Here is a 16509-nt window from a genome sequence, read left to right as displayed (position 1 = left end):
TTACACTTATTAATTAGTTATTACAATACTCATTCAGCTCATAGCTCCCCAAAAACACGCTCGACAGTTTTCGACTAGAGGCAGAGGTTGAGTTCTCGTGATAGGCTTCGTCATGCTCGTTTAAATGTCACTGTTTGTGGCAGCAACATGGGAAGGGTCGTTCCCATCCCTAAAATATGGCTGGCCCAGGCGTCATGCTTGTGAACGAGCGCTACTTGTGGTGGCAGGATGATCCTGTCACCAGAAACTCTGCATCATGTTCTTAATATTAAAGTTATTATATTTTGTCATAATCGCTAATAAAATGTTCGCAAAATACCTTTATTTATTTACGGGATGTGTGGATGATGCATCTGCTGTATGTACTCAATAACTCTTGTATTAATTTACATTTACTTTTTTGACTTTCTCGTGTAAGGCATTTATAAAACTAATAGCTTATAAAAATTTATAAAACGATGAAAGTGCAAATGTTGAGTTGAAAGAGTGGCAATGAGTTTCTTGCCACTTCTTCTCATTAAAGCTCAACCTTGTACGAAATCGCAGTAAATGTAAAATGAAAAGTAAACTTTTGACATTCATAAGTGCCATTTCCGTGACCTAGGTACATTTTGAACAGCAGATCGCACCTAGAATTTTTTATTATCATTAAATAAGGTTATTGTTCTCGTAAACGGTTCCATCGATTTATTATTAATAGGGGATTAATAAATAGGGGACTCCTCTAGCAGTGTAAAAACACTATGTATGTACACTATGTACTATATATATATCTAGTACTAGAATAAGTAATAATTGTAAAATTGCAAACCTGATGCACCAAAACATGCAAGGATTATTTGGTAAAGAACTTAACTGAGGTTATTTATGAATCATAAAGATATACATACCAGAGCACTGGCTCAGAAAATATGAGCTCATCTTCAGTGGTCATAAGGTGGCGAGTGCGTTAAGCAGAGAAAAAGCTACACGTGGCGGCTCTCTTATTCTTGTAAGTAAATTATTTAAATTCAAAGAAAGAAAAGATATTGTGGGCCTCTCTGTTGAACGTACAATTGAAATAGCCTGTGTAGAGTTCGAGCGAAAATTATCTGAGTCTAAGAAGTATATCATGATATGTGATGATTTTAATATTCATTTATTAGAAAAATCCACGACCAGTATTAGATTCAGATCTTTAAAAATAAAAAGGCACCAAATAAAATAAAGATGACTTGGAACGTTATTAACTGGGAATCTGGAAGATTGAAAGACCGCAACATTGAATATAATCTATCAATAAACAATACAATAATTCAATCTCAGCAGGAAATTGCTACTGCTTTTGAGAATTTTTTTTCTGAGATTCCAGTTTCTACCACAAACACTCTTGTCTCCTCCACCAGTGTTGCTGAGTCACTTCTTCTGGAAAATGTTATAGGATGTCAACAAAGTTTCTATTTTAGTTTTGTTAGCCCTGGAGAAATAATTAAAACTTTTAAATCTCTAGACATGAAAAAAACTGCTGATATATGGGGCATTTCTGTTAAAATAATAAGTTCAATAATTGATGTCATAGCACCATATCTTGCAATAGTATTTAATAATTGTATTAATCGTGGCGTGTTTCCTGACCTTCTGAAACATAGTAAAATTACACCAATATTTAAGTCGGGATGCTCTTCTGACCCGAACAACTATCGTCCTGTGTCGGTTACTTCATTTGAAACAATTTGGCTTTACTAGGGGACGTTCAACAACGGATGCAGGTGTTGAGCTGATCAAGAATATTTTTGATGCCTGGGAGGAATCGCAGAATGCACTTGGCATCTTCTGTGATTTATCTAAGGCTTTTGATTGTGTTCAACATTCAACGCTGGTCAGGAAGCTATACCACTATGGCATAAAAGGAACTGCGCTCGGTCTTCTGACTTCATATCTAAACAATAGAATTCAGAGGGTCGACGTGAATGGCAGGAGATCTCCTGGGACTCCTCTCAGTATGGGGGTACCACAAGGGTCTATACCGTTCCTCTTCCTTATCTATATAAATGATCTTCCTACTCTTATAGAGAAAAAACATAAGGTAGTATTGTTTGCGGACGACACTTCACTGATTTTCAAAGTGAAAAGAAACCAAGCTATGTATGACGAAGTGAACGATATTTTATCTGACATCGTGTACTGGTTTAGCGCTAATAACCTATTGTTAAATAGCAAGAAAACTAAATTCATTAAATTTACCGTAACAAATGTCAAAAATGTAAATGCAAATGTTTTGTTAAATGGAGAAGTGATAGAACCGGTGGAATCTGCTATATTTCTTGGCATAACTCTAGATTCCAAATTACAATGGGGCCCCTATATTGAAGGATTGGCGACCAGACTTAGTTCTGCAGCATACGCGGTTAAAAAAATTAGACAATTAACTGACATAGATATGGCGCGACTAGTATACTTTAGTTATTTCCATAGTATTATGTCCTATGGTATATTGCTATGGGGCAACGCTGCCGATATTAATACAATATTTGTGCTGCAGAAGAGGGCTATTCGCGCTATTTATAACCTAGGTCCTAGGGAATCATTGAGAGCAAAATTCAAAGAAATTAACATCTTGACTGTTGCTTTTCAATATATTCTTGATAATGTAATGTATGTTCATAGGCACATAAGTGAATTTGCGAGAAACTGTCATAACCATAATGTTAACACCAGGAACAGACATAAGCTTATAATGCCTACTACTCGGCTAAGTCGAGTTAGCAATTCTTTTGTGTAGCGATGTATATGCTTTTACAACAGGATCCCATAAAATGTTCAAAACAACAAGTGTTCAGTAATACGCTATTCAAAAGAATTGTTAAAAACATTTGTGTGTGTGATTTTCTTAATGATACCACAGATTGGGAATGGAGCGACCGCCCTCAGGCTATTAAATAATAAGTTTAATTGTACAATGTTACTTTGTTACTTTGTAAATGTTACTTTAATTGTAAAACATATGTTTGATGAAAAAATAATCCCGCTGAGTTTGTTGCGTCCATTCTTCTCAGGCCTTCATTCATTCTGAGGCATTCATTTTGGAATGGGTGGAATTTTCAATAAGTGATGTCACATCCTATTTTGAATAAAAATATTTGAATTTGAAATTATTGGGATCGCTCTAGCTGTTCTAAGTATAAGTGACCTTATTTAGAACAGGTTTTTCATTATTTTCCTATTAATATCTACTTGACAGAAGATTCGGTGAGCATTACTTAGATAAACAGCTGAGTTCATTTATTTTCAGCTTTAATTTGCTCAACGTCAGCTTAGTCGGTCGTCAAAGTCTTATTGCCTAGTTAATATAATCGCGTGACACCATGACCTAATAGCTAGGTTTGATATAAGTTAAATTTAAATAGACAACCGATGAATACTAGCGTAGCAAAATCATTCATCAGATTTCATGTAAAGCCATCTGGGTTCGGTACCAGAAAATAAACGCACAACTAGTTTCGTGAGTTGGGAGTGCTGATATAGAAATATGTTGGTAACCAATGGTATAATATACATATAATAGGTTAGTAACATAGAACGTCTTTGGTAACAAACTAACTAATGGCGATCCCTATAGCGCAATGGTTAGTGACTCCACGGTCCCGGGTTCGAATTACGGTAACTGTAAACATTTATTGATGAATATGGATATTTATTTGTTTTTTTTTTTAATGAAAATTAGGGACGAAACGACCATGACGTTCAGGTGATGGTAATACTAATCACCATAATAATTATTATAAGGGTAATTGATACGCCCTGCCCATTACGATGCAGTGCCGCTCAGGATTCTTGCAAAACCCCAAAAATTCTGAGCGGCACTACAATTATTGCGCTCGTCACCTTGAGACATAGGATGTGAAGTCTCATTTGCCCAGTAATTTCACTAGCTAGTAGCTACAGCGCCCTTCAGACCGAAACACAATAATGTTTACACACTACTGCATCACGGCAGAAATAAGCGCCGTTGTGGTACCCATAATCGAGCCGGCATCCTGTGCAAAGAAGCCTCCCACTGGTATATGTATGTCTAAGTATGTATATCGTATTAAATCAATATTAAATATATGTGTGACCGTTGTCTTGCACTACAGGCTCTGCCTAGTTTGGGACAAGATAATTTGTGTAAAAGTTTGTCAATATTGTTATTATTATTATTATTCTAGTAGATATACGTCTAGGTACAGAGTACTATTTTGAATACAAAAATACAATGGCCCGTACTATTATACATGTTATTCTTTGTCGCCGGTAAGGCAAACACATATCAATCTGACACTGAACTGACTGAACTACTGAAGGTTTGCCGAACGGAGAACCCGATTCACGTTAGTACCGCGTAGAAAATACAGCGAGTCGCGCGCGTGTTGTGTTTTGTGATTGGTTTGTTACTGTATTGACATGGCAGCCGGGTTCGTCGGCTCCACCAAAAACTTCCCGTTCTCTTTCGATGTGGATGTTGACGAGGATGACACTTCGCAGGAGTCAGCGCTCAGCAAGCGAATAGGTTGGTTTTAATCACTGGGCTATTGTTTGTATCCTTGGTCAACCCCATAATTGCCGTGGAAATTTTCAGTGTTTATTGACCTAAGCTCTTATATTATTGTATACGTAGGTGCCTATAATATTTCATTGCAATATTATGATGAAGTAGGTATAAAAAAGTTACGACTATAGGTACATTGATTGCGCTAGAATTAAGTATTATTATTCTAATTTCTAAGTACCTATGCATCTAGGTATTTAAGTTACTTACATTTTGTAGATAACATTTTTTTGTTCACTAAGCGAAGCTATAATTTCTAAGCATAATAATTATTTAAACTTACCTTATACCTATCTAGCTGGGACGCTAAATAAATAACTTCAAACGCAAACCTTTAACATTGACTTCATTTAAGTAAGTATTTTTAAATTATGTTTGTTAGTATTATTTGGGTAAAATATAATAATATGAAAGAATTTTATTTATACATGGCTTCTTGTATTAATTATATTTGTTCATACAACAAAAACTAGAGAGGAGTTGATCTCGCAAAGACCTCGGCACGTATTGCTCTGAATAATGAAAGTGTACAGGAATAACTCTCTCTCTCAGAAGAAGAAGGCAGCAATATCTGTCGTCAGGATAGAAAGGTGTGAGCCGAGGATCTATATCCTAGCTATATATATATCATAAATGACTGCTGATTGCTGGAAATTTTAAAGAGATGTACAATTTACAAAGCCACACAGACACTGACAGGGAAATAAGGTTCAAAGAGGAAACTTAGAAGGTCAGCTTATTGTGATTTCTGGAGGGTAGCTACGATGCTGGCAGGAGCAGTTTGAGGAAATCTTCCGCATCCCCGATAACCTCGCCAACAACATCATTTGACTTACTTGACTTAAGTTCCTGTATCCCCTAGCTGAGGTCTCTACCCCATAGTGCATCTCCATCGCTATTGATCCTAAGCATATCTTTTAATTTCACTCCAAGTATTTCCAATGTCTTTCGCTTCGTCAATGCCAGTCCTCCGCCAGATTTGCTTTGGACGGCCACGTTTGCGTTTTCCTTGAGGCTTCCAGTCTAAGGCTTGCCTCGGTATATGGTTGGGATCCCTCCGTAGTGTGTGGCCTATCCAGCTCCATTTGCAGCGTTTTATCTGTTGGTCGATTGGGACTGCATGACGGCGTTGCCAAAGATGATCGTTGGAAATTTTGTTGAACAACATCACACCACCGTCTGGTGATGAAATATTCACGCCATGACACTCAAAAACGCCAAATCGCCAGGAACTGATCTCTTTATCACAGAAATGTTTAAGGCAGACATGGTTTCAGATGCACATCTGTCGAGACAAACCAGTATCGTATGATTAGAATAAAGTCTTCTTATTACCGTTCCAAGAATAGTGCAAATGAAATACGTCAATATCATGAAAACACCACTAGTCACTGAAACTCTTAGGCCCGTATTTCAAAAGGTTTCAATACGTTATCTGTAAATTGAAAGAATGTAAAGTAGTCAAGTGTATTCCGTATCTCTTATGAACAGTTATGCAGATATTGATCACGGATTACGTATTGAGAGTCGTAATACGTCTGGGTCTCGAAATCTCGAGCGATTGCCAGTTCCGCGGTCATCTACCTGGACAACTGAACGTGAACGTAGAAATCATCATTAACAATTAATACCATCTTTGTGCTGCAGTGTTTACAAAATTGTGCAATAGGCCGATTTTTAATTAAACTGAAAATACAATTTCCTGTTCTTTGGGTACTTGTTGTACCGTGATATTGGAAATAGTAAATACAGCTTTTAGTTAAGCGTAGGTACCATGATATATTCTTGGGTTAAGGGATTTTTTACGCAAACCAAATATTTTGTACGATTAGACGACCGTTTTGGAACACTTACATATGCAAGCATGCACTTACTTACCTTGCAATATTAAAAACAGTAACATATAGTTTGAATTGCCAAATAGAACATAATTTAAATGTGACGAAGGACCTTAGTCCTTGACAAGATTCTTGAGTAGTAGAGTTGAGCCTCAAAGTAAAAAGTGATAAAGTTGAAGTTAAAAGGATTAACCCCACATTAACGATCTCTAGTATATAGAGATTATAGGCAGGTTTTATGCAATTAGGAACGTGACATAAATATTCTCCAGAATAGATTCCAGTACGGAGGACGCTGGCCGAGTGTTGGCAATGGAACCCGATCAATAACTCAATCAGATGACGCGGTTGCGTGCTGTTCATTCTCAAATGAGGTTACTTAAACACTTTTTATGGCATCTTAATATAAATGCGAATCAAAATAACGGCTGAGTGAACGTGACGAATGACTCTAATTAATAGCTTTATAATATCGCCTGTATCTGGAATATTATTAACGTACTAATATTTTAATAGTACGAAGGAGGAATTTGCCAAGAGGCACACAGAACTTAGAGATATTCTGCGGTCCTTCAGAAATATACAAATATTTGCCCTGTTCTTTCCCCGGCGCGTAAAAAGAATAGGGGAGTCCCAGGCCCATGGGTGTCGTAAGAGGCGACTAAGGGCTTTTTAGAAGTGGGAGAGTCACGCTGCCGTCTTTTGACGTCAGCACAATCGGGCCAGACTTATCCGGGTTAATTACCACACTCGCACAGAATACCGGCGTGAAGTAGCGTCCTAGTGCCGCTATATTTTGCATAGGTTAGTGTCGAAGACCGGTGGTCATCGTGGAGGATCGCGTCCGCATCTATGCGTGTGTCTACGGGTCCCATAGTGGTAACGCAGAAACCGATCATCTCATGGGCTGCGTTCAAGCGATAATTGACGACGTGCTTGCACAGATCGTCTCCGCTGAAATCGTAGTCTTGGGTGATTTCAACGGGCACAATGCCGAATGGCTTGGACTACGTAGTACTACTCCGTACCACAGACTACGCAGGGCGATCTGAGCATAATTTTGCATTGGCATATGGTCTGTCCCAATTGGTTGAGTCGCCAACGCGGCCCCCGGATGTGGATAGCCACATGCCGTCCTTATTGGATCTTCTGCTGACTACACATCCCGATGGTTACCAGGTCTTTGTCGATGCCCCTCTAGGAACGTCCGACCATTGTCTGGTCAGGAGTGTAGTGCCTATCCGACGCCAACGTCGATAGGATGCGTTCCTTTTTTGCATCCTACCCTTGGGGCAGGGTTTGTTTCTCTTCGGATGATCCTAGTGCCTGCGCCGTTACAGTAGCCGATGTGATACTACAGGGCATGAATATTGACACGAGAGTGGGTCAGGGATTGGAAATAATACTCCGCTTATAGGAACGAGTCTTTATTTGCGTTCACTTTTTCTGAACTTGCACATCGCCGGTCTGCCGCTGTTTCTCTTGTGGGCGGCGGTACCTTCATCGCGTCACACCGCACCGAACACGAAGTCTCTTCTATCTTCTTCCTCTTGGAACACTTCCACTTTTCACTACTTCTTCTTTTCTTCTTCTTCTTTACACTTTCGAGTCAGAACTAGAACTGCCGTTGCCCACGCTTAGTACGGCTTATATACCCCCGGATCCGTTCTATTTTCAAAATGATTCTCCCATTCCATCTTTCAATTTAAATTGTACTAGAAAATTCTTTTAACTATTTTTATCCTGCTTACACATTTTCCATCCCTTTCGATTTGATCCTGAACTTACTAGAAATTTCCTTTAACTTTACAAAACCCAAAAAATCCATACGTCTAAAGTAAACACTTTTCCGCTGAGCTACGAGTATTGCTGACGGAGCTGTTGAAATTAACAATGTTTTGAATTTTGACAACTCTCGTCATATACTTCGAAGGGTTGCTACGCAACAATATTTTTATACAAATCTCTGTAGTACCGATCGGTGGCAGATCACAGACCTGGTTCGATGCGTCAGTTAAAGCAGCATCTGACTGCAAAAAACAGGCGTATCGAGCTGGGGTTGCGGCGCTGGGCACAAAGGATCCGAACTGCATATTTCTTAAGAGGAAATACAACCGTGCCTCCAGATTTTTTAAGCAGCAAATCGCCCGTGCAAAATTGTCAAAATTGGCGAGCAGCTTTCTAGTTACCAAGCCACCGTTGCATACGGCAAAAGAGAAAGCCGATCTCTTGTGCGGTCTTTTCGATTCCAACTAGACTCTTGACGACAACTAAAAAACACCGCCGACCATCCCGCGGTGTCAGAGCTCTATGCCTGAAGTACAGTTCAGACAGAAAACTGTTAGGCGAGCTCTGTTTTCGTTGGACGTCAGGAAGTCGAGCGGGCCTGATGGCGTTTCTCCAATCGTGCTTAGAACGTGTGCCCCTGAGTTGACGCCGGTGCTAACGCGTTCATTCCGGTACTCTTATCGAAGTTGGCCCTTGTCCATCCGATCCAAAAAAAAAGGAGACAGTTCGGGTCCGGCAAACTACAGGCCTATTGCTATTACGTCCCTGCTCTCCAAAATCATGGAGAGCATAATTAGCCGTCAGCTCTTGGTATACCTAGAGGGTCACCATTTGATCAACGACCGACAATACGGGTTTCGCCATGGTCGTTCGGCAGGTGATCTTCTGGTATACCTAACACATAGATGGGCTGCGGCTATTGAAAGCAAGGGGGAAGGCCTGGCAGTTAGCCTGGATTTAGCGAAGGCCTTTGATCGTGTATGGCACAAGGCGCTCCTCTCAAAACTTCCATCATTTGGGCTTCCCGAGAGCTTGTGCAAGTGGACCTCCAGCTTCCCCACAGGGCGCAGCATACAGGTCGTTGTGGACGGATATTGCTCGAACCCGAAGCCCGTGAATGCTGAAGAGCCCCAAGGCTGTGTGCTGTCTCCCACGCTGTTTCTTTTGCATATCAATTTACCACAAAAAAAAACCCATTTGTCGTATCACCGCTCTTCGACAATACTTCCCTTAAAGCCTCGCCTAGTATCGGAATACTGGGTCCCGAAATCTCGAGCGATTGCCAATTCCGTGGCCATCTGGAGGGCAAAGCCAAATTGGCTTCAAAGAAACTGGGCGTCATTAATAGAGCACGGCAATACTTCAAGCCGGCCCACATACTAGCGTTCTACAAAATGCAGGTCCGGCCACACATGGAGAATTGCTGTCATCTCTAGTCTGGCGCACCCCAGTATCAGCGCGATCCATTTGACCGCGTGCAACGCAGAGCAGCTCGAATTGTCGGGGACCCAGTGCTCTGTGAACGGCTGGACCACTTGGCGTTGCGTAGAGACGTCGCGTCATTGTGTGTCTTCTACCGCATTTATCACGGGGAGTGTTCCGAAGAGCTGTTTAACCTGATTCCTGCCGCCGAATTCCACTCTGTATGTGACCGGCGGTCCTCCATTGTGCGGTTTTCAGGGAGCTATCTTCCACGTACTACAAAGCTGTGGAATGATCTTCCTTGTGCGGTGTTTCCGGGACGATACGACATGGGTACCTTCAAAAAAAGAGCGTACACCTTCCTTAAAGGCCAGCAGCGCTCCTGTTATTCCTCTGGTGTTGCAAGAGATTGTGGGCGGCGTTGATCACTTAACAACAGGTGACCCGTACGCTCGTTTGTCCTCCTATTCCATAAAAAAAAATCCAATTGTACAGTACGTTCAAATTTGCTCAAAATTAACATTCTTTTTGACAACATAAATGCACCGAATTAGTTCTTTTTTTGTATATCGTTTGCAAATGCGCTAACTTACATTTATTGCATACTAGCCGACGCGGCGAACATTGTTCCGCCTTATAGGCAATGAGTGAAATTCATATTGTATTTATAATATAAAACCTAATATATTATTAATATTATAAAGAGTTCTGGATTAAGGTCTAAAGTATCAATATAATTAATTCAGCTTCAGTGTGGGCGGACCAACTGGGCTGCAAATTTTTATTTTGCGGATAATATTTTGAAATTCTATTGAGTAATCTATGTATGTGCTACGAATGGAGCTTTTGGTAGAAAGGGAATGAACATGAATGTAAAAAAGACGAAAGTGATGGTGTTTGAAAGAGATGAGGTAGTGACAGACTGCAATATCGTGATTGGAGATGAAAAAATTGAACAGGTGTATAAGTTTGTGTGTCTGGGTTCTAAATTATGAGAGTGATATTGGAAGAAGAGTGAATGCAGGAAATATTGTGAATGGAGCTTTGCACTCCTTTATAACAGGCAGAAGGTGTCTAATAAGGCTCGTTTGGCTGTGCATAAGGGGTTGTTGGTTCCAACACTCATGTACGGAAGTGAAAGTTGGGTATGGCAGAAGAAACATGAAAGCAGAATAAATGCAGTTGAGATGAGAGCGTTGAGAAGTATGATAGGAGTTAAACTGAGTGACAGGATAAGAAATAGTGACATAAGGAAACGTTGTGGTCTGAAAGAAGAGGTTGTGACAAAAATTGAAAAAGGTATGCTGAGATGGTTTGGACATGTCGAGAGAATGAATGAAGAACGATTGACGAAGAAAGTGTATAAGGCCATATGTGAATGAAAGTGTTGGAAGGGGTAGACCTAGGTGGACGTTTCGAGATCAAATCAGGGACGTCTTGAAAAAAGGCCAGGTCAAGAGTACCCTAAACCGAAGAGCACATATGAAAGGAATAATGAAAGTGGACGAAGCGAAACAAGTATGTAAGGATCGTAGCAAATGGAAAGAAGTGGTCTCTGCCTACCCATACGGGTAAGAGCCGTGATTATATGTATGTATGTATGTAGTCTATGTATCTATCTACGTAACTTATTGCTAGATATGGGCGTTAGCAACGTCCTTATCTTCACCATTGTATATTATAAGTATTTCCTAACACCAAATGGTTTCTGATAACATTTTATCACGTTTTATCTATAATATATTTTCATATTCCTTAGTAATGCCGCAAAACTTAATTACTAGATATAGTCATACTGTACTTAGGTCCTGATTTGATATTATTTAGGTGGAGAAAATATCGATGTCTGGAGTCAAACAAACTATTATAATATTAGTCTGGATTCAAATAAACTTCAGAATTCATGAAAATGAGCTCAATATTGTTGTATAATGTATTTAATAATATGACGTACCCACCCATTTACAAGTCATTTTATTAACATGATATTCATCACCAAACCTCTAGTTCTCTCCAATGCGGAGAGAATGCAGGATGTAGGTACCTGCGCAATAACAATTATGTAATTTTTATCAGCATTTGTAACAAGACCACCAGCTCAAACCAAAATACAATAAATAGTAATTAAAAAAAGAATAAAAAAAAGACGTGTGGCACTCGGGGACTGCCGCGGTAAAGCATAGCATTTTTATCAACTTATACAATTATAATTATTTATTTATTTTATTTATGCAGTATTTTTTTTCTTTCATATTAATTCAAGTTACACTTTTTGAACGATAAAAATACAATTTTTTTTTCTTTTATTAAATAAATGAGAAGTTAATATTGTTCAAAATATTTTTATTATCTTACAATATATGTTGGTTATTCAGGAATATTTATCATTGAAACTATAGGTTTATGGTAACTGAAATAAGAAACATAAGTTTAAGACTTGATATCTTCTGAATATCTGGAAAATACCGCGTCAATGGTAGTCCCTATTTTGTTGTGGATTCTTGTGGATCATTATTCATTTTCAAATTCAAAATTTTCGAAAGAAAAGTTGTCAACATATGCATAGCATGTTTTTTTAGTTTTTTTAAACAATTAAGTGTATTGTTAAATTAAAAATTCTCTTTGGTATTCGAATAAAGATAATGGTGAAATAAAAAATTTACATCAATTCCTGACTTATAGACGATAGATGAAAAATATATGAATAAACAAAAACTCTTCAAAGTTCAAAGTGTGACTAGAATACTTATATATTATTTGTATTCTGGAGCGTCTAGACGATACCATGAAACTACATCTTACGGGGCATCTGAAATTACACGAGGTGTTTTTTCTAAGGTCCCCCACCCTGTCGGCGATGTCGTGTCTGTTGCGATTTCAATCGGCCCCACTTTTCTTCAATCTCACGTAAGATTTTGAATAAAAATTATAATAGCTTAGTTTCTTAATTTAGAATGCAAAAAGGTCATCAGCTCTTTTTGTTAGCTGCGGTAAGGTCTTATACACATAATTGGTATTAATATTACGCTCAAACATAATATCTGTGACAACATTTTAAACCCCATGAAAACTGGTGTAGCTACTGATGATGGATATGAAAAGTGGAAGCGAAATTCTGGATGGCTTATTAGAAAACCAATTCTGTATCATTAATAAGCGCAATGTAACTCCCAAGTTTAAAATTACTTCTCCCTGTCATGTAGTTCTCTGTGAATTATGTAGTGACAAATGTAAGACTTTATCTTACACACAATGACGTTCTATAGTACGCGCTCTTTTTTAAGGCACCCATGTCGTATCGTCCCGGAAACACCGCACAAGGAAGCTCATTTTATAGCTTTGTAGTATGTGGAAGAAAGTTCCTTGAAAAAGACACTGTGGAGGAACGCCACACATCCAGATGGTGGGTATGATATCCTATTTTGTATCGTGTCGTGCAAAGGTGGAATTCGGCGGCAGGAATCAGGGGAAACAGCTCTTCGGAACAGTCCCCGTGCGATAAATGCGATAGAAGACACAATGAAGCGACGCGTGACGTCTCTACAGAACGCCAGGTGATCGAACCGTTCACAGAGAACTGGGTCTCCGAGAATTCAAGCAGCTCTGCGCTGCACGCGGTTAAATTTTTCGAGCTGATACTGGGGTGCGCCAGACCAGAGATGACAGCAATACTCCATATTATGTGGCCGGACCTGCACTTTGTAGAGCGCTAGAATGTGCGCGAATAGAACGTAGTCCCACATTAATATATGACCACAGGAGTGACTGGAGGAACCAATATATCCATTTAATCTAATATATCCATTTAATTAAAGAAATTTGTATTAAGTTTGTAATAAATAAAAAATGCTTCTAATTCTTATTTAAAACAATGGCGATCTTGTGCGAGAGGGGTAACATAGCTCCGCTCGATTCCTCTAGGCTATCGGCTCGGTCCCTCAGCCTTAACACCACATGACAAATGAAAACTTCATTTTATGTGGTGATTCATTTATCAAAGGCGAGAGTGCTAATACGAGCACCAAGAGTCAATCGACTAGAGCCGACTTTACCTGACCGTGCCTTAGACAGAACAGTATTTTACCTATTCTGTGGTGTCTTATATAGCCGAGTGTGACGGCTTAGTTTCATTCAATACCCACAAAGTAAATGTTTATGGGAGGAAACCAATAAAAACTGTTAAAAAGCCCGAGAGCCCGAACTTTTTTTAGATGGGTGCTTAAATATTTAAAGGAACTCATAATGGGCTTATTTGTTTTATGGGTATTTTAGTGCATTGTTTACCTCTTCGAAAGGTAAAAATTATTAATGTATTAAAACTGTATGTTTAGTGTTCGTTCGGGAGCCGGGACAGTACAACAACCACACCTATTACTGAAGGAAAATAGAAACAAAGAAAGAAATTTATCTCAAAGTATACAAGTAGACTCATTTATTAATTTATATGAACATGCAGAATTGGAGTTCCCCTCAGCATAATACTGGTCATTCCAAGTGGTGATATGATCAGCGCTGGTCTTCCGGAGAACCCCAGGTGGTCTAGCGGATTGTCAAACTACTTAAAGGTTATACAAATATGAAGGGTTACCAAACTAAAATAATAATATCACAATAAAAAAGTAATAACAACAAAACAAAAATTACATAAAATCTCGTGACCTGACCTAATTTAACAAGTTTGTAATATTGAAGATCACTAAATTAGCAAAAAATAATAATAATAATAACAAGTGAGTACTACTTGCGTGATTGAAATAAGTAATATAATAATAATATAGATTGAAATAAGGGGCTCATGAGACATTTCGCCTTATCCCAGAGCGACCAGCGCAGAACGAAATCAATAGTTAGACAAATCTGTAGAGTGATCTTAGACTTTGTTTAGAATTTACTCACAACTTAGTTGTGTGAAATAAAACGCGAATTTGGCTTTTGCATTGGGCTGTCCTAGTTGAAGCTCAGCATAATTTTAGATGTTAGGTAATTAACTATAAAGTCGTAATCGAAGTGTGAAAGAATGTGTCTTCTGCCGCTTTTATCATGGGTTGTGTTCCAAAGAGCTGTTTTACTTCATTATTCCTGTCACTGTATTCTACTTTCGCACGACACGCCACAAGTTATCCCACAGGATATCATCCCCACCATCTGGATGTCCTCCACAGTGCGGTTTTCAAGCAGCTTTCTTCATGAATGAGCTTCCTTGTGCGGTGTTTCCGGGACGATGCGACATGGGTACCTTTAAACCCGCCTTTTTACCGCGTACACCCTCCTTAAAGGCTTGCTGCTAACGCTCCTGTGATTCCTCTTGTGTTGCAATAGAATGTGGGCGGCGGTAATCACTTAACACCAGGTGACCCGTACACTCGTTTGTCCTTCTATTCCATAAAAAAAAATTGGTATTTGTCAATGCAAAGTCCTATGTACGCTTTATAGATCTCAGAGCCTTAGATTCTGGACATTTACAGTTGCGTTACTATGTTCTTATATTGTTTCATTACATGCGTTTTATCAACTGTTATCTGCGCTACTTCCACTGAACATCTGATTACCTTATCTATTCCAACTTAAATGGAATGTTTGTTTAATGCCTACGCAGGAATCTCATTTTCGTATGCTGTAGCCTAGCTGATGTAGGTACTAAAAAAGAGAATTAAATTTGAAAATTGAAAAAAAAAAAATAACCTGTACTTCTTTACCTCGACTCTACAACTCAAAGTCTGCTCTCTAAAGAAGTTGAGAAAAAAATATACTATTGGAGTAGGTAGTAGGTCCCACAATTCAGTTTAAGATTTTCATGAAAGCCATTTCCTGGTTTGACGCTACGTACCTATTAATATTCAAATCTAAGTGCTATGTATAAAAAGAAAGACTTTAATTTATACTTTGAATTATTCTCAGCTATTAGAGGTACCCAGGTATCGAGTTAATACTCGAACATCAGTGAACTTAACCGTGAGAGTTAAAATTCTCCAATATTAGATTATATTATTTATATATTGTTGATGTAAGATAGTTGACAGCGCCATCTGGTATTGTCATCGCGAAATTAATTTCACTCTTGATGGATTGATGTTACTCGTGACTTGGTTGATTGTACTAAACACAAAAGCATGTCGTTTATTTGTATCCGTGCCAGCGGCGCTCGTCAGTCTGCAACCAAACATGAAACTAGTAACGTTATTGTGTATCGGTAAATCAGTTCAGTGCTAAGCCATAGGAAAGTTAAAAAAGTGAATTCCGGTAACTTTTCCCGCGCTTATTGTAAATTGACAGCCGACGTGGAGTTGAGGTCCAACGTAGTTTCAGCAAAGTGCTAAATTTGAACGTATTAATACTGCATACAGTTTTCAATTTATACAAGGTCAGTTTATCATATCAGTTGCCTGCTTCGATCCTTGAAGCGAGATATTATATTGATAACAGCTTACAGATGACAATATGTAAATATTTATTTTGGATTACGTAAGAGTTTGTTTCTATCGAGATTTTGACATTTACTCCTGAAACTATATTGGACAACACATAGAAACTTTCGTATTTACCCGTAGGTAAGCGCTAACATGTCGCACTAAAATAGCATCACGGTGTTTGTGTCACTAACCGAATGTAGCAAAGAGAATTTAATCACTACGTTCAAACGTTTTCAGATCTGTTAGATAAATTACCTTATTTTTTAATTTAAATTGCACGGAATGCAAGTCCATGGGCCATAAATTAGCTTCCTTCCGCGGTGTTTCCAGCACAGGACGATACTTACCTAAAAGGTTGGCACCGCACCTGTGATTCGTCTGGTGTTGCAAATCTGGTGATTACTTATAACTCTCATAAATAATAAGTTTACGGGCATATTATAATGGGTAAAAAATTACTTACTTACCTGATTCTAGTCATTGT

The 16509-nt window shown here is 38.7% G+C and overlaps 1 protein-coding gene across 9 annotated transcripts in view; it reads left to right on the top strand.

Annotated features, from left to right (window-relative positions):
- Window positions 1-4358: 4358 nt before the first annotated feature.
- Window positions 4359-16509, top strand: part of LOC126964789 (AMP deaminase 2) — a 62224-nt gene continuing 50073 nt past the window's right edge. For 3 of the 9 annotated variants that reach the window (XM_050808043.1, XM_050808051.1, XM_050808052.1), the window contains exon 1: window positions 4359-4528. In XM_050808043.1, the coding sequence (XP_050664000.1) occupies window positions 4423-4528 (106 nt within the window). In that variant the 5' untranslated portion in view covers window positions 4359-4422. Of the gene's footprint in view, window positions 4529-15714; window positions 15977-16045; window positions 16164-16509 lie in introns of those variants that run through there. The other 6 variants (XM_050808048.1, XM_050808044.1, XM_050808045.1 and 3 more) reach the window with 5 other exon arrangements.

This window comes from Leptidea sinapis, chromosome 6 (genome assembly GCF_905404315.1).
Source record: "Leptidea sinapis chromosome 6, ilLepSina1.1, whole genome shotgun sequence".
NCBI lineage: Eukaryota > Metazoa > Arthropoda > Insecta > Lepidoptera > Pieridae > Leptidea > Leptidea sinapis.
The sequence above is the reverse complement of the archived record's forward strand: the minus strand, read 5'-3'. Positions and strand labels throughout refer to the sequence as shown.